The 27,952-nt window shown below is 41.6% G+C and overlaps 2 protein-coding genes across 5 annotated transcripts in view; one reads left to right on the top strand and one right to left on the bottom strand.

The window, feature by feature from the left end:
• Positions 1-50: 50 nt before the first annotated feature.
• On the bottom strand, positions 51-27,609 carry Utp18 (UTP18 small subunit processome component). Its single transcript, XM_028868903.2, has 14 exons — positions 27,168-27,609; positions 25,564-25,679; positions 24,411-24,509; positions 22,281-22,351; positions 20,562-20,650; positions 19,144-19,269; positions 18,871-19,045; positions 14,684-14,784; positions 14,012-14,102; positions 12,903-13,026; positions 6,549-6,723; positions 2,524-2,666; positions 1,304-1,343; positions 51-190 (listed from the first exon to the last, which is right to left on the bottom strand). The coding sequence occupies exons 1-13, from the start codon at positions 27,537-27,539 to the stop codon at positions 1,319-1,321; spliced, it is 1,707 nt and encodes a 568-aa protein (XP_028724736.1). The 5' UTR covers positions 27,540-27,609; the 3' UTR covers positions 51-190; positions 1,304-1,318.
• Mbtd1 (mbt domain containing 1) overlaps positions 25,850-27,952 on the top strand; it is a 61,099-nt gene continuing 58,996 nt past the window's right edge. For 2 of the 4 annotated variants that reach the window (XM_037201154.1, XM_037201149.1), the window contains exon 1: positions 27,652-27,951. The gene's annotated coding sequence lies outside the window, so the exon portion shown is untranslated. Of the gene's footprint in view, positions 25,946-27,543; position 27,952 lie in introns of those variants that run through there. The other 2 variants (XM_037201155.1, XM_037201152.1) reach the window with 2 other exon arrangements.

The raw sequence follows: 27,952 nt of genomic DNA, 5'->3' as shown, positions 1-27,952 counted from the left end.
GTTGTGTGTGCATGTGCGTGCACACACACAGAAATTGGAAAGAATTATGCACACTTTTTTTAACAAAAGTTATATATTTATTAAGACATTGCTGCTAATTTAAGCACAGATTCCACAAGTCATTATCCATATATTATCACACACACTTGGAAATTTCTGGGAAGATGTATTGAGATGGGTTCAATCGTATCTGAAAAAGAATAGAAAAAATTATACAGCTGATTTCTAACTGCTCATCACAAGCAACATGTACTGCCATTGTATTTTTGAGAGGTAAGATAGCTGAAATGCATTCTTTTTCTGCTCAAAATTCTAACTTTAAAAAACTTTTTCTCTAATTAAATCTTATCTGTAGTCTCCTAAATATTCATAATTCTATGAAGGCCAGTTAGCTGTGGTAAAAAGATTAACTGCAAAGCTCAGTCAGGACCACCCCTGTGCCAGGTCCAAGATGTAGCCATACAGGAAACACACTTTGTTTTAAATACTGTCCAGCAAAAAATCTATTATCCAGTCATTCTTGAGCTCTATGCAGTAGTAGGGCAAGACACTTAATTATCGCCCAAGTCAAAGATTTTAAGTTCACACATCTCTATTGATTCTTCTGTGACGCTTATCCTGTTTTGTGGGTTACATGCTCAGTAACCACAGTTTTGATGACAATTACTGAATGCAGTATTAGAAATGTGTGTGGTGAAATACTGTGTCCTCCAATATACTGTGCACCCCAATAAAGCTTATGTGAGGATCAGAAGAAAAAGCCAGCCACTATAGTAAACACAGAAGTCAGGCAGTGGTTGGTGGCACATGCCTTTAATCCCATCACTAACCATAGAGGTCTGGAGGTCTGTACAGACACAGACAAGAAGTGATGTAGCTGGGCGGAGAAGAAAATGAGATGGCAGGGACAGAAAGGCATATATGCGTGGGTATACAGGAAGTAGGTCTCTTTGGAAACTGAGGAGCTGGTGAGGTGAGGTTGACTGTGACTCGTCCTATTCCCTGATCTCTCAGCTTTCACCCCAATATCTGGCTCTGGGTTTTTATTAATAAGACCATTTAGCAATTCATCTTACAAATGTGACCTCAGAAGAGGAGGCAGACCACTGTGATTGGGGATTAGTAACTTCCAAGGAAGGCTCAGGTCATTTGGCCAGCTTCTGATCTACTTGCACCCAACTCCCCTAAACTGAAGATATAAACCTGGCCTGGGGCAGAGAAGCAGAGCTAAGTCAATATGGTACCTCTACCAAATGACAGTGGTACAACCCCAAACCCATGGTATTTAAGAGAATTTTCTTACTTTAAAAAAACATCTTTAGAAGTCTGAGTAATGGTGCAACCTGAAAAACAAAAGATAACTTTTTAATTACCACAGAACAGTTAAATGTGATCATGGAGCAGCACTCAGAAAGCTGGTGGTAGGGGATGGGAGGTGATTCCAGTCATTCTCAACAAGCAGATGTATTAAGATCCCTACATGCATAAACTGCTATGATGGCTCCAGAAGACTGACAAACTACCTCAGCAGCCACACTAAATAAAAATGTTGTCAATCCAAATCACTAGCACAGCCAGGACAGTTTCATCCTAAAGTTCTCAAAAAGCTACTCATTTAGTTAGTAAAATATATGCTTGATCCCAAACTAATCTGAAATAAGACTGACAAAATTACCGTGGCATAACTCATTTTCCTTTCAAAGTAGGTAGCAGCTTAACCCACAGTCTGCTATATTCTCATTTCACACCTGTCTTCAAAGCCAATTCCCATCCCTTTTCTCCTTCCTGGAGCATTCCCACACAAGACAGGCTCTGTGCAGCACACCAACCACCACAAGGGGAAAGACTGTCCCAGCAGGGCTGACTCCCACTGCAAGGTCCAGTTCTCCCTCAACATCCCCCTGCCAACCTCTCTATTTTAGCAAAGATGCATATAAATTTTGCTTGCGCCTATTTTAAAGACAAGTATGTTGGGTAAAGAAAAGAAACTTGGTTAGCTGACATAACTTTTTGCTGCCTTTGTGGCTCAAACCCTTATTTTAGCTTAGAGCTCCAAGGAAAGAAACATCTATTGTTTTTTAAAATTCACTTAAGTCCAGTGGAGTAAATAGTGACTTCAAATCAGCAAAAGTCAGTGTCAAACTGCCAAGGAAGTGGCAGTATTATTAAAGTGACGACTTTTCCTTGATTTGGCACTCTAAAAAAAAATTAAAGCTTTCTGGGGAAAAATAATAATCATCATACAAACTAAAACACAAACACAAACACACACACACACACACACACACACACACACACACACACACACAGAGTTTTTATTCCTTGGATGAATTTTTCTGCTAGTGACACATTTATGGGAGAAAAAAATGCAGTTAGATGAGAATGGGTTAGGCTGAACATGCTATAATTAAAGAACTAATACATTCTTTACATAACTGTGGAATTGGGAATACATATTATTCTCTTCACATTTTCAAAAGCAGTTTATCATGTATCTGACTTTTAAACATAAACAATACCTACCTATACAACAGGGCCTTGCCTTGCTCGTTCCCCAAGGCAAAGTATCCACCTCTGGGAGAAAAATCCATGGTTTGAACACGAGAAACAGCACTCTTTTTAAAGACCGGAAAGTTAGAAAATACTGTACAGGAAGGAAGATGAACCTGCAGGAAAGTGTAAAAAAAAAATCTACATTACAAAAACTAGGAACCATCTTTCTTCAATTTTTCATTCCATTCTATCCTGATATAAAACACAGGTCACTGGACTGTGGCATACGAAGCACTGCTCCATAAATGTAGCCAAGTAGTCCAGAACTAAATCTGGGTGTCTGTGTCCCGCACGCTCACATGTATGAGTGTGAGCAACCTGCATGGAAGTCAGATGACAAGCTCCGGTGTCAGCGTCAGTCACTGCCTTCTACCTTGGTGGAGACAGTCTCTAACCCCAGACACTCCTGCATCCAGGGCCATCTCCACTGAGTCTGGAATAAGCTCTGGGGGTTTGAAATCAGGTCTTCACACTTGCATGGCAAAGACATTACTCACCAACTCATCTCTAGCTTTGTTTCTTTAAGTTTTTCATTATTGGAAAATTTTTGTTTTTTTCTTTTTAAACTTGACAGTACTCTCCATTTTCTGTTTTATGGTCACTGGTGATCTGTCAGTGGTCTTTAATGCATTTTAAGTATAGTTCTACATTTTTCATTTTGGTGTAACCATTACAACAGCTTAGTTTCTCCTCTCTCAGTGGTACTACATAGATTCTAAGTCCTCAGGAATAGGCTGTTCAATAAAATCCCTAAATAAAACTAGAAGAGACTTTGTCTAAAGCACAGATGCACAAACAGCAACACAAAAGCATGAACATGAAAAAGGACAGCAGCATGACTAATGCTGAAAGATAGACAACTTCTCCAGCATTCCTGAACTCAAGATACCAAAACAGGGAAGATACCTGGAAAATATTTCAGAAGCTTACTAAGCAAAAGACGATAAGAGAGCCAGCCAGGCACAACAGAGCATGCCCTTAACCATAGCAGTACTAAGGAGACAGAAGCAGGCAGATCTCCTTGAGTTTGAAGTCAGCCTAGTGTACAATGATTTCCAGGCCAGCCAGGAAAAGGTGGTGAGATCATGTCTCTAAAGAAAAAAAAAAAAAACCAAAAAAAACCCAGAAAAGTATCACCAACAGATTTGACCAAGTAGAAGAAAAATGTCAAGAGTAGAGGACAAGGCTGACAAAACACTACACTCAAATATCTATAAAGAAAATAAGTAGCTGGGCAGTGGTGGCGCACACCTTTAATCCCAGCACTCGGGAGGCAGAGGCAGGTAGATCTCTGTGAGTTCAAGGCCAGCCTGGTCTACACAGCGAGATCCAGGACAGGCACCAAAACTACACAGAGAAACCCTGCTGGGGAGGGGGGAGGGAAAGCAAAGTAAGGAAGTACAACAATAACACTCAGATACAGGGGGGCTGAAGAGTTGGCTTGGCGGTAAAAAGCATTGCCTGCTTTGGCAGAGAACCTGGTTTCAGTTCCCAGCACTAACATGGTGTCTTACAACAACTTCAGTTCCAGGGGACAGATACCCTCTTCTGACCCTCACAGACACCAGGCATGCATATGGAACATAGCAAAAGACTCATACACATAATTTTTTTTTAAAGAATTAATATATGAGCCAGGCAGTGGTGGTGCACGGCCTTAATCCCAGGCACTTGGGAGGCAGAAGCAGACAGAGACAGGTGGATCTCTGTGAGTTCGAGAACAGCCTGGTCTACAAATTTGAGTTCCAGAAGAGCCAGGGCTACACAGAGAAACTGTCTCAAAAAACAAAACAAACACACAAAAAGAATTCAGATATGATCAAGAGGGCAAACCTAAAACCACAAGCAGAGAGAAGAAGCCAAGAATAAATTCAGCACAAAGAATCTATCCAAAAGACTTGAGGGCCCATGGGCTCTGGATAGATATGCCTGCTTAACAGAGGCAGGAGCTTAGCCTCTTCTTCACCCTGTCAAAGAAGCCCTGTACAGCTGTGTAACAAATAGTACAGAATCTAAGCAAGGCGATGGCAGTGCATACCTGTAATCCCTGCATTTGAGAGGTGGGGGCAAGAGGAACAGGAATTCAAGGCTAGCCTGTGCTACAGGCAACCTTGCCTCAACAAAACAAAAAGTATAAAATACGAAATTACAATTCTGCCCTTTACTAACTGTAAATCCTCTAAAGGACTGTGATCAACAAGAAATTGTTTTGGGTTCTTTGTAAATCTTTGTAAGATACACACTATTATCTAAGTTCATACTCAATGAAATATATGTAAAGCTTTTTGTTGAGGGAGCAAAATAAAAATAAGCCTTTGTACAGTGGGACCAAGTCCTGTGCTCATTGTATGAGTTGGCTGTTTGAAACCTGGAGCCTATCCAGTGACACTTGGCTCAGTCTGGGAGGAAGGAACTGGACCTGCCTGGACTGAGTCTACCAGGTTGATCGCAGTCCTCAGGGGAGGATTTGCCCTGGAGGAGGTGGGAATGGGGCATGGGCTAGGGGTAAGGGGAGGGGGTGGGAGGGGGGAGAATAGGGGAACCCATGGCTGATATGTAGAACTGAATGGTATTGTAAAATAAAATAAATAAAATTTAAAAAAAAATAAGCCTTTGTAAAACACACAAACCACCAGTGTACACGTTAACAGTAGCATAACTCAATATTACTACTCAAAGTTGGACAAAATCTGTATACCTGAGTCTAAGAGCAAATAACTGTTAAGCGAAGAAATTGGTTCTGAGGAGTAGGAAAATTCTAGAAATGAGAGTGACTTTTAAACTGAACTCTAAGGGTGAACCAAAAAGAGTTAATGTGGTCCTGAGGCCAGTATTCTCAGGAAGACTTGTAAGAGTGGCCCTTGGATGATGTCTGAGTAAACAGTGCCCTACTTTCTATGAATGATTAGGATAGTAGCACACTTGGGCCAGGTAGCCCAAATCAGTTGTGTAAATGAAGTGATTTATGCTTAATACCTGGCTTTACTCCTGGGCACCTAGAACTCAGCAAATGCTAAGCAAAGGATGTTCACATGAACCCTCAACCAAAACTCTGGGCACTGAGTCAGTCTCTAACAAGCCTCATAGGTAGTAACCACTTAGTGTGCAGTCTCACCTCACGGCTGGAGGTGTTACATGTATCCTGTGCAACTCTATGGAAAGGGACTCCCAGGCTGCTCCACACTTTACCTGTGTAGCTCTTCCCTTGGCTGATTCTGCTTAGTATCCTATGGCTATAATAAATCTTAGCCATAATATATCCAAATACTGGGTCCTGTATCATTCCACTAAATCACCAAAACTGAGGGTGGCCTAAGGCATTCTTGACACAGGTATTCATAATCCCTGTCTAGCTATTTGAACTGCAGCACCTTGACTTATTTATGTCAAGTCAACTTACTTTCAAAAATCTAAAAACTGCCTTCACTCCACTGAAGCTACAGGCTTTTAGAAAATAATTAAGAAACTGTAGATAAATGAAGTGCTTTCCTTAAATATGTTCCTGAATTTATGTGCTGGAAGAAATCTCTGAAAATGAGGACTATAACTTAAGAAATGCTAACAATGGACAGCTCAGAATTTCCAATAAAACAGACACTGCAAAATTTGGACAAAAATGCAACAACCAAATCCAAAAGCTCCCAACTATTAATTTCTGCAAAACAGAACTGAAATGACTAACCTTTTAGCATTTTGTTGCTGTTTTTAACTTTTTAAGACAAAGTTTTCATGCATACCAGACCAACTTTCAACCCACTATGGAGCCAAGGATGACCTTGATTATGGGCATGTGTCACCTACCCAGATTTGTTTTGGTGCTGGGAACTGAACTCTTATGTATTCCTCCAAGCAAGCACTCTACCAACTAAACCACACCTCCAGCCCAGAAATCACTCTTTAAAATAATCCAATACTACTTTCCTGTTATCATTCACTGTTTCAACATGAAATGTTAAATTATCAAGATAAAGGGGAAAGGTAAAAGGAGTTATTACCAATCTGACAGCTTCTTTCATTTTTCTTGAAGCCACTGCCAAGATTTCTGTAGTGGGATTGAAGGCCAAGGAAGTGACACCAGTGACCAGGTTCATTATAGCTTTTATTGGCTTTGGGTTTGTTTGTTGGAGGCAAGAATCTTGACTGTATATGTTTACCACACCACTCTTAGAACTGCAAAAAGAAAAGGAAATAAAACAGATTTAAAACAGTCTTTGCAACCTAGATGAACACAAACTGGTATCTGTGGGAAACAAACTGCAAAGAGCCCAATGACTGAAGAGTTCAAAGCAAGACAAAAGCCATCCTGTCAGTGCAGCTTCAGTCTGGCTATGTCTTAACTCTGGCAGCTTTTCAACTGAAGCCTACCTACAAACTCAAGAAAGCACAGAATCTGCACTTTGCTCTCTGCTGATAAATCAAATAGAGCAAATGTCCACTCCAAGCCAGGTACTACTCAAGTACTTGAGATGCAAGGCAAACTAAGGAACTGAGACAAGCACTCTCCCAGAGTGCCCACTGCCTAACTTCCAGTACCACTACTTCGGGTTTTTTTGTTTTGTTTTGTGGTACTGGGGATTGAATCTTAGGCCTCACAAACATGCTAAGCAAGTCTACCTCCAGCCCTTTTGCCCTTTCCCTCCTAGTATAGGGTCTCACTATATTGCCAAGCTGGCCTGAGTTTCTACCTGGGAGTAAAAGCCAGCACCAGCAGGCCTGGACATTTCCTACTATTCTAATATGGGAAAGACAACTGACATTGCCCACTGACAGCTGCTGCTTTTCTTTCTACAGTAAACACCACCATTCCCTTCTGCCATTTCTAGCTCTTCTTTTTTCTTTGAATGTATTTGTGGGAACTATGAAACTAGAGAACAAAGACAGTAAAATCGTACACCTTAATTTGGCTTTCCTGGGAATATCCACTCGGAGTTTACATTAATGTTTACCAACAAAGAAAGATATCCAATGCTCTTAAAAGGTAAATTAAGCCGGGCGGTGGTGGTGCACGCCTTTAATCCCAGCACTCGGGAGGCAGAGCCCTGTGAGTTCAAGGCCAGCCTGGGCTACCAAGTGAGTTCCAGGAAAGGCGCAAAGCTACACAGAGAAACCCTGTCTCGAAAAACCAAAAAAAAAAAAAAAAAAAGGTAAATTAAGGGCCTACTGCTAAATCTATCACTAACAGAATCATTCACAGATGAGTACTTTAAGCCAGGAAGGGCAGTTCATGCCTGATTCAGGAGGCTCAGATAGAAAGTGGGCTACTTAATTTGGGGCGGGCGGGCGGGGTGAGACAGGGTTTCTCCGTGTAACAGCTCTGGCTGTCCTAGAATTTGCTTGTCCTAGACCAGGCTGGCCTCAAATTCAGAGTAATCCACCTGCCTCTGCCTCCTGAGTACTGGGATTAAAGGAATGCACCACCACCCTAAAATACAATGTGAGCAATAGTTGAAACACAAAACAAAATAAAACTTTAAATACTTGTTTTTTTTGTCTCAATGATCAGACATTATAATGTGATGTGCATCAAGAATGAGGCACATAAAGCTGGAAGCGGAGTGCCCACCTATAATCTGAACACTCAAAAGCTGACACAGAAGTTCAAAGGTAACCAAGCATGGTGGTCTGAATAGGAATGGCCCCTCATGTGTTTGAATGCTTGGCCCACAGCAAGTGGCACTATTAGGAGGTGTAGTCTTGTTGGAGGAAGTGTTTCACTGTGGGGGTGGGCTTTGAGGTCTCCTTTGTTCAAGCTCCACTCAGTCTGACATATAGTTGCTCCTGCTGACTGCAGGTAAAGATGTAGAACTCTCAGCTCCTTCTCCAGCACTGTGTCTGCCTGCACACTGCCATGTCCTGCCATGATGATAATGGATTAAACCTCTGAAACTGTAAGCTAGCCCCAACTAAATGTTTTCCTTTGTAAGAGTTGCCATGATCATGGTGTCTCTTCAAAGCAATAGAAACCCTAACTAAGACACCAGGGCTACATGGAAGACTCCATCTCGCTCCTCCTCCACCCCCAAAAAAGTAAACTAATTAAACATGGTACAAATAATCCACAGATAACTTAAAACTGGCTCTAGTGACTTATAGCAAAGAATAACCAACCATAAACTAGAGTAGGTATGGTGTCCCATGCCTATAATCCCAGCACTTAGGAGGAGATAAAAGCAGAGAGAACAAGAGTGCAAAGTCAGTCATCTCAGCTACACAGCAAGTCTGAAGCCAGGGTGGGATACATGAGAGTCTGCCTCAAAAAGATTAAACAAAGACACAAAACTAAAACAAAGGTATATATACCAAAAAAAATGTTAAAATGTCCGGAATATGCCGGGTGTTGGTGGCGCAGGCCTTTAATCCCAGCACTCAGGAAGCAGAGGCAGGCGGATCTCTGTGAGTTCGAGGCCAGCCTGGGCTACCAAGTGAGTTCCAGGAAAGGCGCAAAGCTACACAGAGAAACCCTGTCTCCAAAAACTAAAAAAAAAAAAAAAAAAAAAAAAAAAAAAATGTCCGGAATACAAGACACAATGTCATGCTAAAGCCAAGTATTTATAACCTGAATGACAAAATCTCAACTAGTACTGCTGGAAGCCTTGCTCCAGATGGTTCAATGACCAGGGATGGATGTGTGAAGTTGGCGCCAAGAAGAGATTGTTACTACCTATTATTCAAACAAGTGGTCCCAAAGAGCCTAGGCTATTTTTATTATACAGTTCCAGTGGTGTGCATGAAGGTTTTACTTCCTTAGTTTCTAAAAATGATTACAGTAAATACCAGTTTGTTCCTTGCTTCCTTCCCCTTCTGTCCCCCAGCTTTTTCACCAGTAGCCATTACCTTTTTGATCTATCTCTCTCCTGTTAGAAGCATAAGCAGCCTTGCAAGCTACAAAGGAGCTTTTCTAAGTAGGCACACTTACAGGTAGAACAGTGTGCCCAGCTGGCAGCATATGCAGTTACAGCATTATGCAGGGTGAGACAGTTCTGACTCTAATGGTTAATATTTACATCTGGTAGAGTCTGGGTTCTCACAGTCAACTCACCAGCCAAAGCTGGATCAATCCATTCTATATTCTGTACTACTCTATCTCCTCTGGGGATACACCAAGTTTTTCCATTTATCCTTTAGGCAACATAACCGGAAACTTACTCTTAATAGTTGGCACTGTTCATCCCTTGTCCTTACGTCCATCTCTCTTAACTTAAGGTATTGGCACAATTATTAGAAATGAGGGAACTACAGGCTTTTATGATTCTGCTTTATTCCCTGTTCCCATTAACTCCTGATATCATCTGTTTATTAACATTTCTCAAAGATTAGTGGTTAAAGTAAGTCATCTTTCCAGAACAGTTATGCAAATACGTAGTATTAAACTTCATGACCTCCTGTGACTCTTCAGGCCAGCAGTATGGCTAGCACAGTAAAAGCAAGGAGAGCAGGCAGCACATATGCTCCTGGGGTCATGCCTGGAATTATGCAGCCAGCTGGCCACAGGGTTTTGTCAAGTGGGTCAGGGTCTTCAGGGCCTTGCCACAAGGACAGTCATTCATGCTATTCTCAGACATTATTCCCCAAAGAAGTCAAATGGCTCCCATCATAGTACCAATATCAAGCCAAATCAGATGCTAGAAGTGTGTGACAAGAATTTTAAAAAGAACATAATAGTGCATGCCTATAGTCTCAGCTACCCAGGATAAGAAGATAACATGAGCCTGAGACCAGCCTGAGCAAACAAAGGGACCCCAAAAAGTCAACTGTGGGAGCATACATCTATCCCAAATCTCAAGAGCATGAAACAGGAGGCTCTCAAGCTTGAAGCCTGCCTGTATGAGAAAGCAAGAACCTGTCTCTTTTAAAAAGTTAAGACATAACTACATATGTCATACAGACCCTCAAACAAATAAGTTAAGCACAAATACCAAAGACTGATTTCTACCAGTTCTTTCAGTCACCTTTCTCTATTGTCCCCAAGGCTGATTCCAATCTACTTCTAGAATCTCATTCATCCTTACTCCTACAAACACCAACCGTACCCCTCCAAACAACCTTTGTATTTATTATAAGCTAATCATGACTAAAATCAAGAAATTTCTAATCACCTGATAGAAAACTGATTAGAGAACAAGAAACAAGTGAAACATGATATACACCTACAATACCAGCACTCAGGAGGTGGAGGCAAGAGGATCAAAAATTCAAGACCAGCCCCAGCTAGCAAGTATGAGGCGCCTAACCTGGGATACCAGAGAACCTATCTCAAATCACCCTTTACTCCCAGCACTTAGTAGGCAGAGGCAGGTGGATCTCAGTGAGTTTGAGGCCAGCCTGGTCTACAGAGCGAGTTCCAGGACAGCCAGGGCTACACAGAGAAACCCTGTCTCGAAAAACCAAAAACAACAACAACAACAAAACATTTAAATCTGATTGCTTCTACCTCACAAATGCTGAGATTACAGGCATGTACCATATCACGCCAGTTTCCAAAGCTATTCAAATGACAATGTAAAGTAAAAGAACTCTCTTTACAAAAGTATTCTTAGCTATTCTATCACAGCAAAGTTGTAAATAGAAAGCATGTACTTAAGAACTAAATCGAGTTGACAGATAGTAATAGGAGTTCTGAGATCAAAGGAATCAAGTGCCAGGAGCATAGACCAGAGAAGATTCCAGCTTCTCCCCGCTCTACCCTGAGTCTACAGCACCACCTATCAGATGATATCAGGAATTCTAACAAGGGTTAAAACTTTTCTTAACAGATTTAACTATAACATAAAAATGATCTCTGGCCAACAACATGAAAATTCAATTACACTGAAGAGTAATTAAAATAAGTTTCAATTTCTAGTATCAGATTTTTTGCTCAGACCCTTCAAACTGGACTAATAAAGAGTGAAACAAAAGAGAAGGCAAGGACCACAAAAATACTAACTGCACTGACTTCACAAATTTGAAACAAGGTCATTTTTGTACACTCAACCTTGCCTGACACAGGAAGAGCAGATCTACTCAAAATCACTTGTATCAAGCACTTTCTTCTCAGTCCTGCTAATCGGAAGCTGTTGCAAACTGCATATTACTCTGGCAAAGCTTATCTAGTGCTGAGATGCATCTCTCTACAGCTACAGCATGTGCTGACTAGCAACAAAGGAAAGGCAATCACACTGAAAGCTGTCTGTCAGTATCCTATCACCTATCTCCAGCTCTCCAGCTCAGTTCTATTTGCCTTCCCAGGCCCCAAACCTGCTGGGGATATTCATAAGCAGTTTCCCAATTTTAATGTTGAAGAAGTATGCTGCATATCTAGACACCTAGACCCCTTAACTTCCCACTCAGGGAAAACCTAACTATAATTTCTTTACAGCTCAACTGTGTTTGGTCTAAGGTCAGACAACATCTTGAACTACCAAAATTATGGATGCTAACAAGGTTTTGTAACTTAGGTTAGAACCACCACTAATTATTCAATTCCCTTCTTCTACCTACATATTTAAGAACAGATAGGGAGATAAAGTCATCTTTTCCCAAGTATAAACCATTTTTTCCACTAATAACCCAATAACATGTTTTATAAAATCGTAAGTGCCTACTGTGATAGTTTAAATAACAATGACCCCCACAGGTTCATATATTTGAATGCTTAGTCATCAGGAAGTGACACTACTTGAGAAGGAGTAGGATTAGGAGGTGTGGCCTTGTTGGGGGAAGTGTGTCACTGGGGGTGGGCTTTTTGGTTTCAAAAGCCCAAGCCTGGCCCAATGGGTCTCCCTTCCTGCTGCTGCCTATAGATCCAGATGTAGAACTATCAGCTCCTTCTCCAGCACCATGTTTGCCTGCATGCCACCATGCTCCCTGCCTTGATAATAATAGACTAAATTTCTGAAATGATAAGCAAGCCCCAATTTAATGCTTTCTTTTTATAAAAGTTGCTGTGATCATGGTGTCTGCCTCTTCACAGGAAAAGAACAGTGGCTAAGACAGCTACCATACTAACAAATGATATTTCCAAAGAATATGTTTTTGATTTACACTACACTTAAAAGGACTTAAGAGATTTAAATCCAAAGTTGAATTACTGTACCTCCTCATCAATGGCAAGAAGCTAAATACACTAAGATAGAAACCTTGCCATGATCAAATGAGTATTCTAAACTCAGGAAAACATACAATGATTTAAGGTAGTCTAGTTTCTTCTTTGATTATTAATAAATGATGCATCAAGACCACTTTCAAAAAAGGCTCAGCTAAGTTTACTGATTTCATAATTTTATAGTTGTCAATAAAGCCATGTACCATCTAGTATATTTAACTGCAAACCATTTTCTCATTAGCATGATGTGATTCTCTTCACTCACCCACAAGCCACATACTGTCCATTCTTTGAAGTAGCAATGCTTAATCCATATAAACTGCCTTCATCAAGAAATCTGTTAACACACTTCCTCGAATTCACATCCCACACATAAACTTCTCCATTCCCTGAAATTCAAAGCCAAAGAAGGATTCAGCTAATCTTGCTTTAAAAAGCAAGTAGACTTACCACTTTGAATCACTCTTTAACAGCACAAGGAACTCAACCCTATTTCCAAAAAACTAAAAACATTTCAAACATATACAAAAGTTCATAGGTCATTCAAAAAAAAAATGTATCCTTAGATTTAAAGTGAAAAAAAAAAAAAAAAAATCACACGAGTTGATCTCCCAAGTAAAAAGTGCTTTATTCCACTAAATTATTAGCGCTAATATATTAAAAGGGAAAAATTACCAACAAGCATTAGAGTATCTAGTATCAACTTTTAATGATGGTGAAGAAAATAAATGAACTGATCCACATCACAAAACGTTTATAATTTAACTAAGAAGTCATATACTGTTTGTTTCAAGTCATTCACAAATTATGAATATTAAAGGTAAGCAATGAGCACATATTAATCTGGAGCATTAATGTGGGCAAGATAAAAGATATTATATACAAGAAATGACAAATATTTCCATGATGAAAACAGCCATCTAATTCTCAAAATTGATCAATTCTTTTTCTTGTTCCTACAGCACCTTCCCATCCTGATACTTATTTTTTTCTATTATACTTATAATATTAGCTCACTCACCTCAAAGATGGCTCCTCACTCCCTCTCATCCCTTCCTTTTCTGTAGATACTGTTCCAAGATTTGCCCTTCCACGTACAACCTTATGCTCCCAAAGAGAATTCAGCAAAACTCGTTTTAACCATCTCCTTGAAAACTGACCCACATTGGAGTAAGGGTACACATAGCAAGCATGTTAACACTGTATATCAGATGGTTAACCCCTCACTGTTATTAGTTTTTAACTGACCTGGCAAATGAGAGAAAATTAGTACTAAATATATCTAATTTTCTTACTAAAACAGTAAGTAGAATACCAAGCAGGGTTTGTTTATTTTTTTTATAAAATTTGAAACATAAATACATCCAAACTTACCAGAAGAAGTATATATCCTCTTACTATCCGAAGAGAATGTGGATGCTGCAATTCTTCCATTAATCTTCATGCTACCAATTAGTTCTTTGGTCTAAGAGTAATTATTTATTAATTAGATGTTAGAAGGCTGTTATCTTTCTTCCAGAAAGCATTTGACTCTAACTTTTGTTTATTAATTTTATTTTATGTGTACAGCTGTTTTGTCTGCATGGATGTCTGGGCACATTTGTGTCTGTTGCCCATAGAAGCCAGAGGAGGGTAACAAATCCTCCGGAATTAAAGTTATAGATGGTTGCAAATCAACATGTGGGTACGGGGAACAGAACCCAGGTGCTCTGGAAGAGGAGTCAGTGCTCTTAACCACTGACCCATCTCTCCAGCCCTGACTCTATTTTTCTCATTGTCAAAAGTTTCCCCTCAACTGCCCACATCTCCAAAGTTCTACTTGAGGTATAGATTTAAGAATACACTGAGTGCAAGCCTTTGATCCTATTACTCTGGAGGCACAGATAAGTGGCTCTCTATTAGCTGGAGGCCAGCCAGGACTATATAGCAAAACCCCATCTCAAAAAAAAAAAAACAAAAACAAAAATAAAAAGAACACTGAGTTCAAGACTGTCCTTAACTCTAGCCTTTATATCTAATGAAAGAATTAAGAAGCAACTATTTCACCTTCATTGACAGCAAATGAGAAAACCCAGCAATGCCACTTATGAGCAAGAAGGATCCATCTGGGGAGACTTCAAAACGCTTCACTATTTTCTCTTTCAAACCTAAGAAAGGAGATGAAACAATAGATTTAATGACTTTTAAGAAGTTTACCCTCAACTGGGCTGCAGTGGCACACACCTTTAATCCCAGCACTTGGGAGGCAGAGCCAGGCAGGTCTCTTTGAGTTCAAAGCGAGCCTGGTCTCCAGAGCGAGATCCAGGATACGCACCAAAACTACATGGAGAAACCTCAAAAAAAACAAAAACAAACAAACAAACAAAAAAAACCTACCCTCTATTAACAATTAAGTTCCCTTACCTTTTAAAATGTTTACAAGCTACAAATTAAGCAAAATCCAAGCTTTGAATAATTCTGATTGCATGAAACATCAAAAAGAACCCAATTGTTTCAAAAACCATTGCAACTTCATCTTGGTTAACATTCAACAGGTCAGCTCTCCAAACAGTAAACACTCAACTCATTTGCCAAATGTAAGCAGTGATACTCTAACCAAAAGGACTATTTAGTTTGCTGTTGCACAGATCATTAAAGGAAAGGAAACCCACTGCCAATAGAGATGGCCAAACTATCTGGTTGCCATCTATGATGAACGGGAAAATAATCTTTAAATTTTGTACTTTAAAAGTATAAACTCCTAACTTTCAAGTGCATTTAAGAATTGATTAGGTTCTCATGATGGCATGCATAGATGTAATTGAGAGTCTGTTCACCCATTTAAAAATCCTTTCACAATGACCCTATCAGAATGCTAAGAGCCAAGTTACTCATAAAGTGATCTATAGAAAGGACACATAAAAATGGTACAAATAGCTAACTAAAGGGAAGGGAAGGAGGTAACCAGGGAGAAGGAGAATAGATTTCCCATTATTTATACATACTGGCGGGGAGGGGAGAGGGCAGTGTGCTTTTCAAATCCAGGACAGCCGTTAACTCACTATGTAGCCAAGGATGACTCTGGTATGATCCTCCTGCCTCAAGTGCAGGGATTACAGGCATGTACCACCACACCCAGCTATATGCTGGCTTTCTATATCATGCAAACACAAACATGCTGCCTAGTCAAAAAAAAAAAAAAAAAAAAAAAAAAAAAAATTTTTTTTTTAATTCAAGCTACTCAAGTGCAATTACTGATTAGACAGACCAGAAGGACTTTTTTTTAAAATGTGGTAAAAAGCCTTTATTCTATAAGGAAGTGCTTGGTGAGGCTGCTTCAGACTACCTCTAACTGCTTAAGTTATAAGCCCTGATAGGTTAATGGAACATAAAATCTGAATCAATTGTTTTCATTTTTCAACAAGCACTTATGACAAGAATTTGCATACAAAAGTTTACATATCCTCGCCTTTAATCCCAGCACTCGGGAGGCAGAGGCAGGCGGATCTCTGTGAGTTCGAGGCCAGCCTGGTCTCCAAAGCGAGTTCCAGGAAAGGCGCAAAGCTACACAGAGAAACCCTGTCTCAAAAAAAAAAAAAAAAAAAGTTTACATATCCTAGTCAGAAATTTCCCACCTTAATGAAATATCCTAAATTTCTCGAAGTATTTTCATAGGGCTAGGAATATAGCTCAGTGGTAAAGTACCTGCCTTGCAGGATCAAGGCCCTGGGTTAAATCCTCAGCATAGCAAATAAATTTCTCAAGTATGGTGTAGTTTTGTTTTCTTTTGCTTTCTTCTTCTATCCTGAGTTATAAAGACAGAACTCAGGCCATCAAACTTAAGCAGCAAGCAGCACCTTTACCCGCTAAGCAATCCCATAGAGCCTGCTTTGTTTTTCGGGTGTTTTTACATGTGTATGGGAGTTTTGCCTACATGTATGTCTGTGCACCATGTGTGTGCAGCACCCTTAGAGGCCAGAAAAGGGAGTTGGATCCCGTGGAACTGAGCTTACAGATGGTTTTGAGCCATGGGTACGAGGAGGTACAAATACAGGAGTTATCAAAGTAAGTTTTCTGTTTCAATATAAGGCATTAGGAAACAGGAAAGAATTGACTAGAAACACTGAAGATAAACACAAATGCCTCTTTAGTTTGGTCTTAGTCACTGTCACCCATTAACAGGAATACAGCCACACAAGTGCAACAGGAAGACTACCAGTGACCCATGCATGGCCTGTGCCAACACTTTGGCCCAAGTATGTTAAGCCAGCCAACATCATTATGTGGGAGCCCAGTAGGTTTCCTAGTGGCTGTACCCAGCAGGATTGCATAAGAGGTTGAGTGGACCATGGGTACCAGGTGACTGTAACTAGCAAGGGGAAGTCTTTTGTTCCACCCCTTGGCATTGTTATAAATAGACCCTTGGAATAAAGTTCTGGGCCAGTGGATAAGGATCCAGGCTTACCCAAATCTATCCTGTGTTTTCTCCCTCTATTTCTAACTAAGTCTCTTATCCCTCATTCTTCAAGAATTCCTGGGGTAAGTAAGTGTGCTGGCTGGTCCACCACATCATTATAGTGGCTTTCGTTTCCCAAAGGAATCATGAAGGTGTCACCTGTATTTTCAGATAGCATAAGCAGGACAATACAGAGAAAAACTGGTTAAGAGGGTAGGTAACTATATCACCTGATGAAAATAGCTCATTTTGGTTTTGCCTAGGTTGTTCTTTAAAATGCATTACATAAGTACTTCTCAAAAGTGTTTTATATCAAAAATAAATCAACATTTAAAATAAACATTAGAATTAAAGTATACAATGCCCATCTATCAGAGCAGTGAAACAAGTTATCCAAGGAAGTAGAAGCCAGGTCTTCTATATCCCTAGCTAATATTCTTTCTACCACCTCACCTGCTACCATTAAAGCCAAGTATGAGGGGGCTAAAGAGGTGATGGCTCACCAATTAAGAGTACTGGTTGATCTCCCAAAGGACGCAAGTTCAGTTCCTAGCACCCACATGGTAGCTCACAACCATCTGTAACTCCAGTTCCAGGGAATCAAACACCCTCTTCTAACATCTGCAGCTACCAGGCTATACATGTGGTGTCCATACACATGAAGGAAGGAAGAAAGGAAGGAAAGAAGGAAGGAAGGAAGGAAGGAAGGAAGGAAGGAAGGAAGGAAGGAAGGAAGAAAAGGAAGGAAGGAAGGAAGGAAGGAAGGAAGGAAGGAAGGAAGGAAGGAAGGAAGGAAGGAAGGAAGGAATTTTAAAATAAAGGGGAGGGGCTACAGTGGTAGTTCAGCAGTTAAAAGCACTTGTTCTTGCAGAAGATCCAAGTTCAGTTCCCAGCACGTAGTAGAGGAGCATAACCATCTCTATCACTCTAGTTCCAGGGGATCCAACATCTTTTGACCTCTGCTGGTACCAGGCAGGTACACAGTGCAATACATATATGCAGGCAAAAGTCACATATGTATAAAATAAAATAATCCGAAAGAAAAAAGAACTTTTTAAATAGAGTATCAGGGGCTAGGGTTTAGCACAGTGATAAAATCCTAGCCTACAAGCACTTGGCCCCCAACACACAAAAAATAAAAATAACAAAGAAAAATCACTTAATTAACAAGGACAAATAAAGCCAAGCAATAGCATCTGTGGCCTAGAAGAAATGTATACTTATAAATTATGAACCTACTCTAAGTACTTAACTAAAGAGTCAGTTCACTAGCTTCATTCAAGCATACTTCCTCAACACAAGACAACTGTCAAATACTATTAACTGAACAAACTCTTACTTTTAAGAATACTGTGAAGAGGGGCTGGAGAGATGGCTCAGCAATTAAGAGCACTATTTGCTCTTCCAGAGGACCAAGGTTCAATTCCCAGCACCTACATAGCAGTTCACAACTGTCTGTAGTTCCAGTTCCAGGGGATCTGACACCCTCAGACAGACATGTGGGCAGACAAAACACCAATGCATATAAAATAAAAATAAATAAATCATTTAAAAAATTAAAGAAAAAAAAGAATAAGTACTATGGAGAGCTGGATGTGATGGTACATGCTTTAATCCCACAATTTGGGACACAGAGGCAGGTGAATCTGTGAATATGAGGGCAATCAGGGATACACAGTGAGACTGTGCACACACACACATCTGGGATTAAAAAGAATAGTTATAAATACTGGTAAACTCAGGTTGAGAGAAGTGGTAAGATAAGGATGATCGACTCTGTGTACAAAATAAGTCTTACCTCTCACTTGATGTACAGGAATTAACTTGCCAGCTAGCATATCATAGACATAAAGAACCCTGCTGTGCATACTTGTGGCTAAAAGCTCCTCTCCATTAGCACTGAAACAAGCCTTAAAGATTGGAAACTTTTCCAAATAGATGCTCTGGATTTTAGGGTTTGTTTTGCCATCAACCTGTAAGAAAGTACAAATGTTTTCTTTGGTTATTTCCACAGAGCCTGTGTTCTGGTTGTGAACACTTTCACTACATGACTTCATTTAGAAATTCATACCTGAAATAGTGAGATGGCATTATCTACCCCAGAGACCATCACGACCTGTGCACCAGGATGGAACTGCACTGATGAGATCCGAGCAGTGGTAGGCCGTTCAGCATTGGCAGGCCGGCAGTTCTTCATCTGTGGAAATACAAAGCTGGAATTTTATCAATTGGGTTAGCATTGCTTACAGTAGAAGTTCTCAACTTGTGAGTCATGGCCCCTTTCGGGCAAACAAGCCTTTCACAGGGGTTACATACCATATATCCTACATATCAGATATTCATTACAATTCATAACAGTAGCAAAATTACAGTTATGAAGTAGCAAGATAAAATTAAGTTTGGTGGGGGATCACCCCAACACAAGGTACTGAATTAAAGGGTTGCATCATTAGGAAAGTTAAGAACCACTGTCTTACAGAAAGAAGAAAAAACATTGTTTATAATGCAGAAGAACTGAACAGTTGGACACTAGCAGTGCCTAAGGAAGGTACAGACAGAAGAAAGCAAGGACAGGATTCAAAGGAAAGAAAGGACCCAGTATATTTAAGAAACACAAAGGCCCATATGGGCCTGAGATAAAGGAGGTCTGAGATGAAGCTAAAGATGTGGGTATAATAAGAAAGACCATGGGCTGGACAGAGGTGGTGCACGCCTTTAATCCCAGCACTTGGGAGGAAGAGGCAGGCAGATCTGAGTTCGAGGCCAGCCTGGTCTACAGAATGAGTTCCAGGACAGGCACCAAAACTACACGGAGAAACCCTGTCTGGAAAAAAAAAGAAAGACCATGAAGGACACTGTAGACCATGACAGAAATACAGAGGGTTTAAAAAGCAAGTGAAAGTGATATGACCTGAAACTATTTTTAAAAGCTCCCTCTAGGGGCTGGGGAAATGGCTCAGTGGTTAAGAGTATACAGTATTCCTACAGAGGATCCAAGTTCAAATCCAAGATCTAGCACTCCTATCAAACAGCTCAGAGCCACTTGTAACTCCAGCTCCCATGATCAAATGCCCTTCTCTGGCGGGACTGGTATCTGCACTCCCATGCACATATCCCGACATACACAGGTAAGTAAATAAAAGCTCCCTCTAGTATTACTATATTAAGAATAGTTCACAGGATGAGGTACAGTGGATGTGGAGAGCCAGTCACCTACCCACTGATGCAGGCTGACTGAGATGGCAGCAGCAGGAGACTGCTACCAATGGGAATGAAAAAGAAATCAAATAGGATTCTAGAAGTAGTTAAGTAGGACATACTTAAGTAGCTCTCCATCATCTCTGCAAAAGAAAAGAAAAACCTAACAAATATTAAAGCAAATAACAACAAAAACCCTAGCCCAACATACAAGCAGTATCCATACTTGCACAACTTAGGAAGCAGGATGGATTTCAGTAACTGGATAGGTCCAACTTCAACAACTCTCACCTTCAAGATGCCTCTTGGAAGAGAAGTGGATGTGGATATGAAATTTCCAGTCCTTTGCAACAAATCATCTTCATCCTCTTCACTTTCATCTAAGTCAAATAAACCCACAGGCTCATCTTTAGAATCAATCAGAAGGCCCTTTCCTAACCCAAATTTCTCTAGTTACAAGTCCAACTCCCATCCTAGCTTTACAACCTCAACTGCTTTTCGAGCTGAAAATGGTTAAATCAAAACACAGTGAAAGACAAAAAGATGACACATCACTTTATATATATGGCTAAAATTAAAGCTTAACTGGGAAGACGACTCACACAGATGGTTACTAAGATGAAAGGAGATCAAGTTTAAATAAAGTCAGCATTTCATTTAAAAAGAGCAACTCATAATTACGGCAAAATTAGCAACAGGGTAGACAGAGATACAGCCTAACACCACAGTGGAAAAAAAAGATCAGTGCCAGCCAACTGTACAAGCACCTCAATAAGGAATAACAGGATGGCTAAGCGGGCAAAGGCACTTGCCACCAAGCCTAACAACCAGTTTGATGCTCAGGCCCCACATGATGAAAAGAGAAAACTGGCTGCCACAAGCCATCTGAGTTCAGGGCCAGCATAAGCTACATGAGAATCTGTCAAAGAAAAAAAAAATGGAAATTCTAGAACTAAAAAGCACAGTAATTAAATTTAGCCTTCGATGGATGTTAACAGTGTCCCAAAATTAGCTGACAGATCCAAAAATACAGATGGCCTGAACATTCCAGAGGCAGAGGCAGGCAGATCACTGTAAGCTCAAGGCCAGCTTGGTCTACATAGCTCACTCAAGAGTTACCTGACAAAATCCTGTCTAAAGCATGCTTGAGTAGCGTCTATCATTTCCAGGTGAAACCAATAAAAAGATGTTAAGAGCTTCCCAAGTAAGTGTGAGGCTACACCAGACTTTATAAATGTCAATTCTAAGTTTTGTAACTGTGAACACAAATCAGATCTTGATGAAGCCATTTGTACTTATAGTATCTAAACTCGGAGGGTCTAAACTAGAAGACATTTAATAACACAAGCTAGTCCTAAAACCTGCAGTTCTTTTACGTTATCATCTGGGCTCCACTGACAGACACGCCATTTCTGGATGGACAGCTAGACCAGTTAGAGGTGTCTTCAGAAGGGGCTCTGAATGAAGTATTACTCATTTTTCCTTAATCCTATGTCATAAAACAACACAGGCCTGTAAAGACAGAAACAATCCATTCCCCTCTCATTTCCCTTACAGTAAGTAATACGCTACAAGTTGACTATCTATCCCTCATATGAAATGCTTAGGTCAGAGGTACTCTGGAGCACAGACTTGGAGGACCTGCAAGTACATGATAAGGTAACTCAGGAATGACCCAAAGCTAAACATGAAGCTCATTTCTTTTAGACCACCATTCACAAGTTGCTTGAAGATCATTATAATGATACTTCCGGTAACTCTGTGCATGATACAGTTTCACTGTGTAGAATTCCCCACTCCTGGTTTCAAAAAGCCAGTGCTCCAGAAGTTTCAGACTTGAGAGCTCCAAAAGTTTCAGATTCTAAAACATTTCAAGTATCAGTCTAGGGATATTCAACCTGTGTTGAATAAGCCTATACTATCAAAAACACTTCATTTTTAAAAGCTTGGGAAAACTTCAATAAAAGCAAAAAGAAAGGGACTTACTAGCTCACAGACATCAACACTTACCATCTGAAGATTTTCTCCGCTTGCTCCCAGTCTCTGCCCAATCAGGTACTCCTCCCATGGCATGCTGGAATCTGAGAGGAAAAACAAAAATGTTGTGGTAACACTGCTGAATGTTCAGACTCTATATAGATCTTGGCACTCTGTAGAGTATACACAGAATCTCTTCCAAAATTAGTGTCTTTACTCACACAGCATGGTCCCAAACTCTCTGTACTGGAAATTCAGGAACCTCTGCCCACTGAAATCAGCATTGGCTACAGTGCACTCAATCTATATTTGTTGTTAAATTTACATCTAATTACATGGCTATCCTGTTTGTTCTTATCAGTTCATCCTACATTTCTGGAACTATGTAGTTAATTGTGGTTATAAACTAATGCCAGAATACAGAGATACATGAAAACCATATCTAAGAGGAGTAGTCTGAAAACAAATGACTTAGAATATACAAAACCTCCTCAGGGCCGGGCGGTGGTGGTGCATACCTTTAATCCCAGCACTCGAGAGGCAGAGCCAAGTGGATCTCTGTGAGTTCGAGGCCAACGTGGTCTACAGAGTGAGATCCAGGACAGGCACCAAAACCACACAGAGAAACCCTGTCTGGGGGGGGGGGGCACGCGACGACGGACACCCACCTCCTCAGTCTCATTCAGGCCCAGTGATATAGGCCTGTGATGCCAACTGCTTGCAGGGGCTACGGAAGAGGATATTACGTTTGAAGCCTGACAGCATGACAGAGGGAATTCAAGGTGCCCTCCTGGTCAACTTAGGAAGAGTCCATATCAAAATAAAGAAGGAAGGGGGGGCAGGAATACAGCAGTATAGCACTTACCTAGCAAGCCCTTAAGTTTCAATCACCATAGTAATTTTTAAAAACACTAATTAGGCCAGGGATGGTGGCACACACTAATCCCCGGACTTAGAGGCTGAGACAGGATTTGAGGCCAGCCTAGTCTACATAGCAAGGTCCGGGATAGCCAGGACTACAGAAAAAGACCCTGTCTCAAAAAGCTAAAACATAAATAAATAGATAGATAGACAGACAGACAGACAGACAGATAAATGCTATATTTAGATTTTTATTATTAAAGTCCTAATGTGAACAGGACCTTGAGCTCAATCCCTAATACCACACAAAAATAGGTGTAGTGCCAAAACACCTGTAATCCCACCACTTGGAAAATGGAGACAGAAGGATCAAAGTTCAAGATCATCAACAGCTATATAGTGAGTCTGAGACCAGCCTGAGCTATGAGAGACTGGGGGTGAGGGGGGTCCTTTGGGCTGGCTATGAGAAGTAATAGTACTCGACACCAAGCCTAAGTTGAATCCCTGGAACCCATATGGAGGAAGGAGAGAACTGACTCCAGAAAGTTGTCTGCTGACCTCTCACATACAATAGTGTATATATTTTTTTAACAAAAAAAAAAGTAGTGAAGTCAAAAAAAGTAATCAAGTATGCTGGTTTAGATTATTAGTCTAATAGAGAACTTAATATTGACTGGTCAGCTACCAATTTCTTAGATATGACACTATAAATATGCAAGAAAATCTCCTTCATCTTGTGGTGACGGTTGCATACTGAGGAATTCAGGCAGTTAAGTACACATTACCCACAGCTTACTCTCACACAGATACTGAACATTCAAATACTCAAATAAAAAAAGCTAATAGGGTAAAAGGATTTTTTAAAATTGAATCCAATTGTAAAATGGGTACTTACATTTTTGTAAATTTTAGTATTCTGGTGAAAGGCAAGCATTGTGGTGTTTACCAGTATCTGCAGTACTTAGTAGACTGAGGCAGGAGAACCCAGAGTCTTACAATGAGAGCCTTGTCTCAGAGGAAAAGGGTTTGGACAGAGTTGACTTACATACAAATGAATGAGCACGGTACCAGTATTACTGACTATATTTAAGTGGTAGCATTTCAAACTGTTGGTTTTTTTCTTCCCCCACTTCAAATTACCTTTGTTTGTTGTATTCTCTGCCATAAACACTTGCTCGAAATCACCCAGCAAGTTGCCTACTTTTTCATGGTATATATATGATTATCCGAAAAGCTGTTCCAAAGAGAAACGAATGACTGTTTATACACCTCTTGGTAAATCACAGGAAAAAGGATACTTACTCCTCTTTAAGTCTCTTCTGAAGCTTCTCTTTAGAAAGTTTACTTTCGCTGGCATTTTTCATTATATCTTTCCGAAACCGATTGTTCATCATGTCAACTCTGTGAAGTACAGAACAAGCATATTTTAAATGATCTGCAAAGAGCCATCACAAAATGCTGCTGCTGCCTTTAGTATTCTGAAGGAACATTTACTAAAACAGTGAAGTTAAAGAATGTAAGATGTGGAGTGTTTTATACACATATTCTCCATTCTTCCTCCTGAGTCTCTCATACACTCTGGAGAGCTAACATTTACGAAAACTCATCCTAAACTATCTAGACACATTTCAGGTCACTCTCTAAAATATCCCAGGCAAGTCAAATATACAAAAAGCAAACCATCCAATACTGCCTGTATTTTATAAGCAAACAACAGTCTAATAACATTTTACTGTTAAAAAACAAAAGTACAATGAGTCAAAAAATTCAAAGATCTGACTATGTAAAACTTGAAAATCTCTGTACATAAGAAAGGTGAAAGAAAGCATGCACAGACCCTGGGTTCAATAAACAAAAGTTTGAAATTCTTAGTATGTAAGAAATCTGAGACACTAAGATCTCTAATAAAGATAATAGAGAACATGCATAATACGTATAACTAGTATCAATTTCCCCAACACAATTTAAGTAGGGTTATTTTCCTATCATCAAACTTTAGATAGAAAAAAGTCAAACTTAAAATGAGTGTGCAGTATACACTCATATAATATGGTGCACTAGCTTTATTTATGTGAAGCCTTCACTGAGTTTCAGGCACCATGCTAAAAATTCTACATGCATCATTTAATCCAAACGGCCTTCTGCTACAGTCACTATTCTGACACTCATTTTACAAATGAAGAGGTAGATTCCAAACTTGTCCGTGGTAGTCAGGAACCATCCAGTTAGGAAGGCAAGCTAAGATCCAACTCCACTGTTACTTAAGCAGTCTATCCTGCACACAGAGACAAGGAAACAACACCTTTCTCACAGATGCAGAACTATGAACCACCCTTTTCCTACACTTCCAAATGTTCTTCAATTCTTCATATACTTTCCAAGACAGTGACATGTAAAAATCTACAGGTTAACTTTAAATTGTCCAGAGGGATTCTGAGAGGAAAGGGTGACTTACATTTCCTCATCTTCATCATCTTCATCCACCCAAACTGGCTGCTTCTTCTGAGGAGCAAGATTATCGTCTGCTTCATCTTCCACTTCAGAGTCTTCTGAGCTTTCACGTAGTTGACCCTATGGAGACACAGCATCTTCAAGCCACTGCGATTCTCCTGTGGGGAGGTGGCAGACACCCCCACCTGAGACTTGGATGGCTTGTAGAATGTTTTGCTTTCCTGGTCTGCTGATGAAATAATGTGATGGAATACCATCGTAGCACATTCTGAAGGAGAAGGCAGGAAAAGAGATCAGAACCATCAGGGGGCAGGAGAGGCAGGATGAGCAGCCAACGAGGGCCAAACACACTGAAAGGAAAAGACCACAGTAGACCAGGGAAAAAGGTAAGTGGACAGGTAAAGAACAAACATCTGAACTTCAACTATGACAGAAACCAGAGCCATCTAAAATCCCACACAACATAATCATAACAAGGATCTCTGTTCTGTGTGCTTGGTCTCAACCTCCTTAAAACTTTACACCACAACCAAAACTAAACCTAGCCCCACACACACACACACAATCCCCTTGAAATGAGCTGGGCTTTCCCCCAACCCACACCAGTGTCCAAGAAGTCAAGCACAGGATCCACCAGCACTACTGAGGTAAGATCAAAGCCTATCACAGGATTACTTTCTGATACAGAACGGCCACACAGCTCGGAAAGTAACTGTTCTCCACCTCCCAAAGGAGACTGCTACATCCTTCCATTCAAGCACCACGCCAAAGGTCAGCTTCATTCAGCAAATGCTGACATTCTTATTGAGGCGTTTTGTCACCCTATCTAAAGAGGCCACCGCATAATTTAACTCCCTTTCCCAAATGTTTTAATTTTAACTTTACTAGTCGTCTCCCTTGTTTTGCTACCACTACTAACACAAGCTCCAAGAGAGCTGAGTTTTTGTTGGCTTTCTCCATTGCTGTGTCTCCCCTCAAAGAGTGCCTAGTTCAATACCTGGGCCTCTCTACATTAGATGAGGGGCCAGGTGTAAAACAAAAGTAGTGACAGCGCAAAATTTATCAATCACGAAGGATTTGCAATTGCTACGAAAAGCAAGCCTTCAAAAAACGTTAGAGACGAATACACTGGTCATTCTCAAAAGTTGGGCATGTGTATCACACGGAGAAATTGTTGAAATGCAGCTTTACGCCTTCTGCCCACGTATCGGTTCCATCCACGAAATGGAATCGCGACAAGCGATCAAACGGCCACCCCTGTGGTTCCCGCAGAGGGCACCCGAACCCGAAGATGCCCGACTCCGGTTTGCAGGCAACCTTCTTGCAAATCAAGCCGGCAGGCAGTGGAGCGCCTGCTGGATGCGAAGTGCTGCGGCCCCTGTAGGGCGGAGAAAAAGGCAGCGTCTCCGCCCTCGCCAGCCCGCTGCCCGGCGCCGGAGGCGGGAGAGCGCAGCGGTGCCACTCGGCGCCCGCGGTCGCCGGTCCCTCCCACCTGAGCGCTCGCCGCCGCAGGTCCCCCCAGGCTCCGCCCCCGGGGCCTCGCCTCCCGCTCCCGCCCGGCGCGCGGCGGGAGCGTGTGCCCGCTCCGCGCGAGCAGGCCTCCCTCACCCGCGAGCTCCGCAGCCGCCGCAGCAGCGCGTCCTCGTCGTCCTCGACGTCGCCGAAGACCAGCTGCTCCAGGCACCGCTCGGCGGCCAGCCTGTCGTCCTCGAGCGTCCGGCGGTTCCGCTGCCGAAGCCGGCTCTCCTCCTCCTCGTCCGCCACCGAAGGGACCGCGCTAGGGGCCGCCCTCTGCCCGGCCTGCGGTGTCCGTTGGGATGAACGGGCGGCCTTTCGGGGCGTGCCGCCGCTCCCGGGTCTGGCTTTCGTCCCCGGCATCGCGCCGGCTCTCCGCTCCGGTTTCGTCCGGCTCCTGCGCTCCGGCGGCATCCTCAGGTCCGAGGAGAAACGCAGGCGTTCACGTGGAGCGCCACTGCGCATGTGCCGGGGCGTCTAGCTCGGCGCCGCAGCCCAGCCCGGGGGAGCCGGAAGGAGCCTGCGCCGCCTCGAGCCACGTGACCGGCGCTCGCGCGCTACGTCACTCCCACTCCGCTCGGCGGCCCCGCCCCGTGTGGGAGTTCCTCTGGGAAGGCCAATCTTCCGGGTGTAGGGGGAAGCGGCGTGACTGGAGTGGAAAATTTTCCCAGCCCAACTTCTCAGAGGCAACATATTGGAAGGGACTCCAGGGGGCCGGAGTGCCAATGAAAGCGGCTGGAAGAAACTTCTGCTCCTGCTGACTCTGGGCCCCCACGCCTTGCCGCGAGCCCTCTTTACCTCATCGCCTGCTGGTTTTGGTACGGTCCTTGGAGTACGGAGCCTGCAGAGGGTCCCACGCTGGAGGGGCGAGAGGAGGG

The sequence above is a fragment of the Peromyscus leucopus genome, chromosome 8b (genome assembly GCF_004664715.2).
Source record: "Peromyscus leucopus breed LL Stock chromosome 8b, UCI_PerLeu_2.1, whole genome shotgun sequence".
NCBI classification, from domain to species: Eukaryota; Metazoa; Chordata; class Mammalia; order Rodentia; family Cricetidae; genus Peromyscus; species Peromyscus leucopus.
Note: the sequence above shows the minus strand (reverse complement) of the source record. Positions and strands in the feature narration are given on the sequence as shown.

What these genes read in the sequence shown, in the direction of transcription:
- Utp18 (XM_028868903.2), bottom strand. Translation starts at nt 27,539, where the DNA reads ATGCGCAGTGGCGCTCCACGTGAACGCCTGCGTTTCTCCTCGGACCTG. An exon ending in GATGATGAAGATGAGGAAAT is followed by an intron (nt 24,510 to 25,563) that starts GTAAGTCACCCT and finishes TGTACTTCACAG; the next exon opens with AGTTGACATGATGAACAATC. An exon ending in ATGCCATCTCACTATTTCAG is followed by an intron (nt 19,046 to 19,143) that starts GTATGAATTTCT and finishes ACTTTCTTACAG; the next exon opens with GTTGATGGCAAAACAAACCC.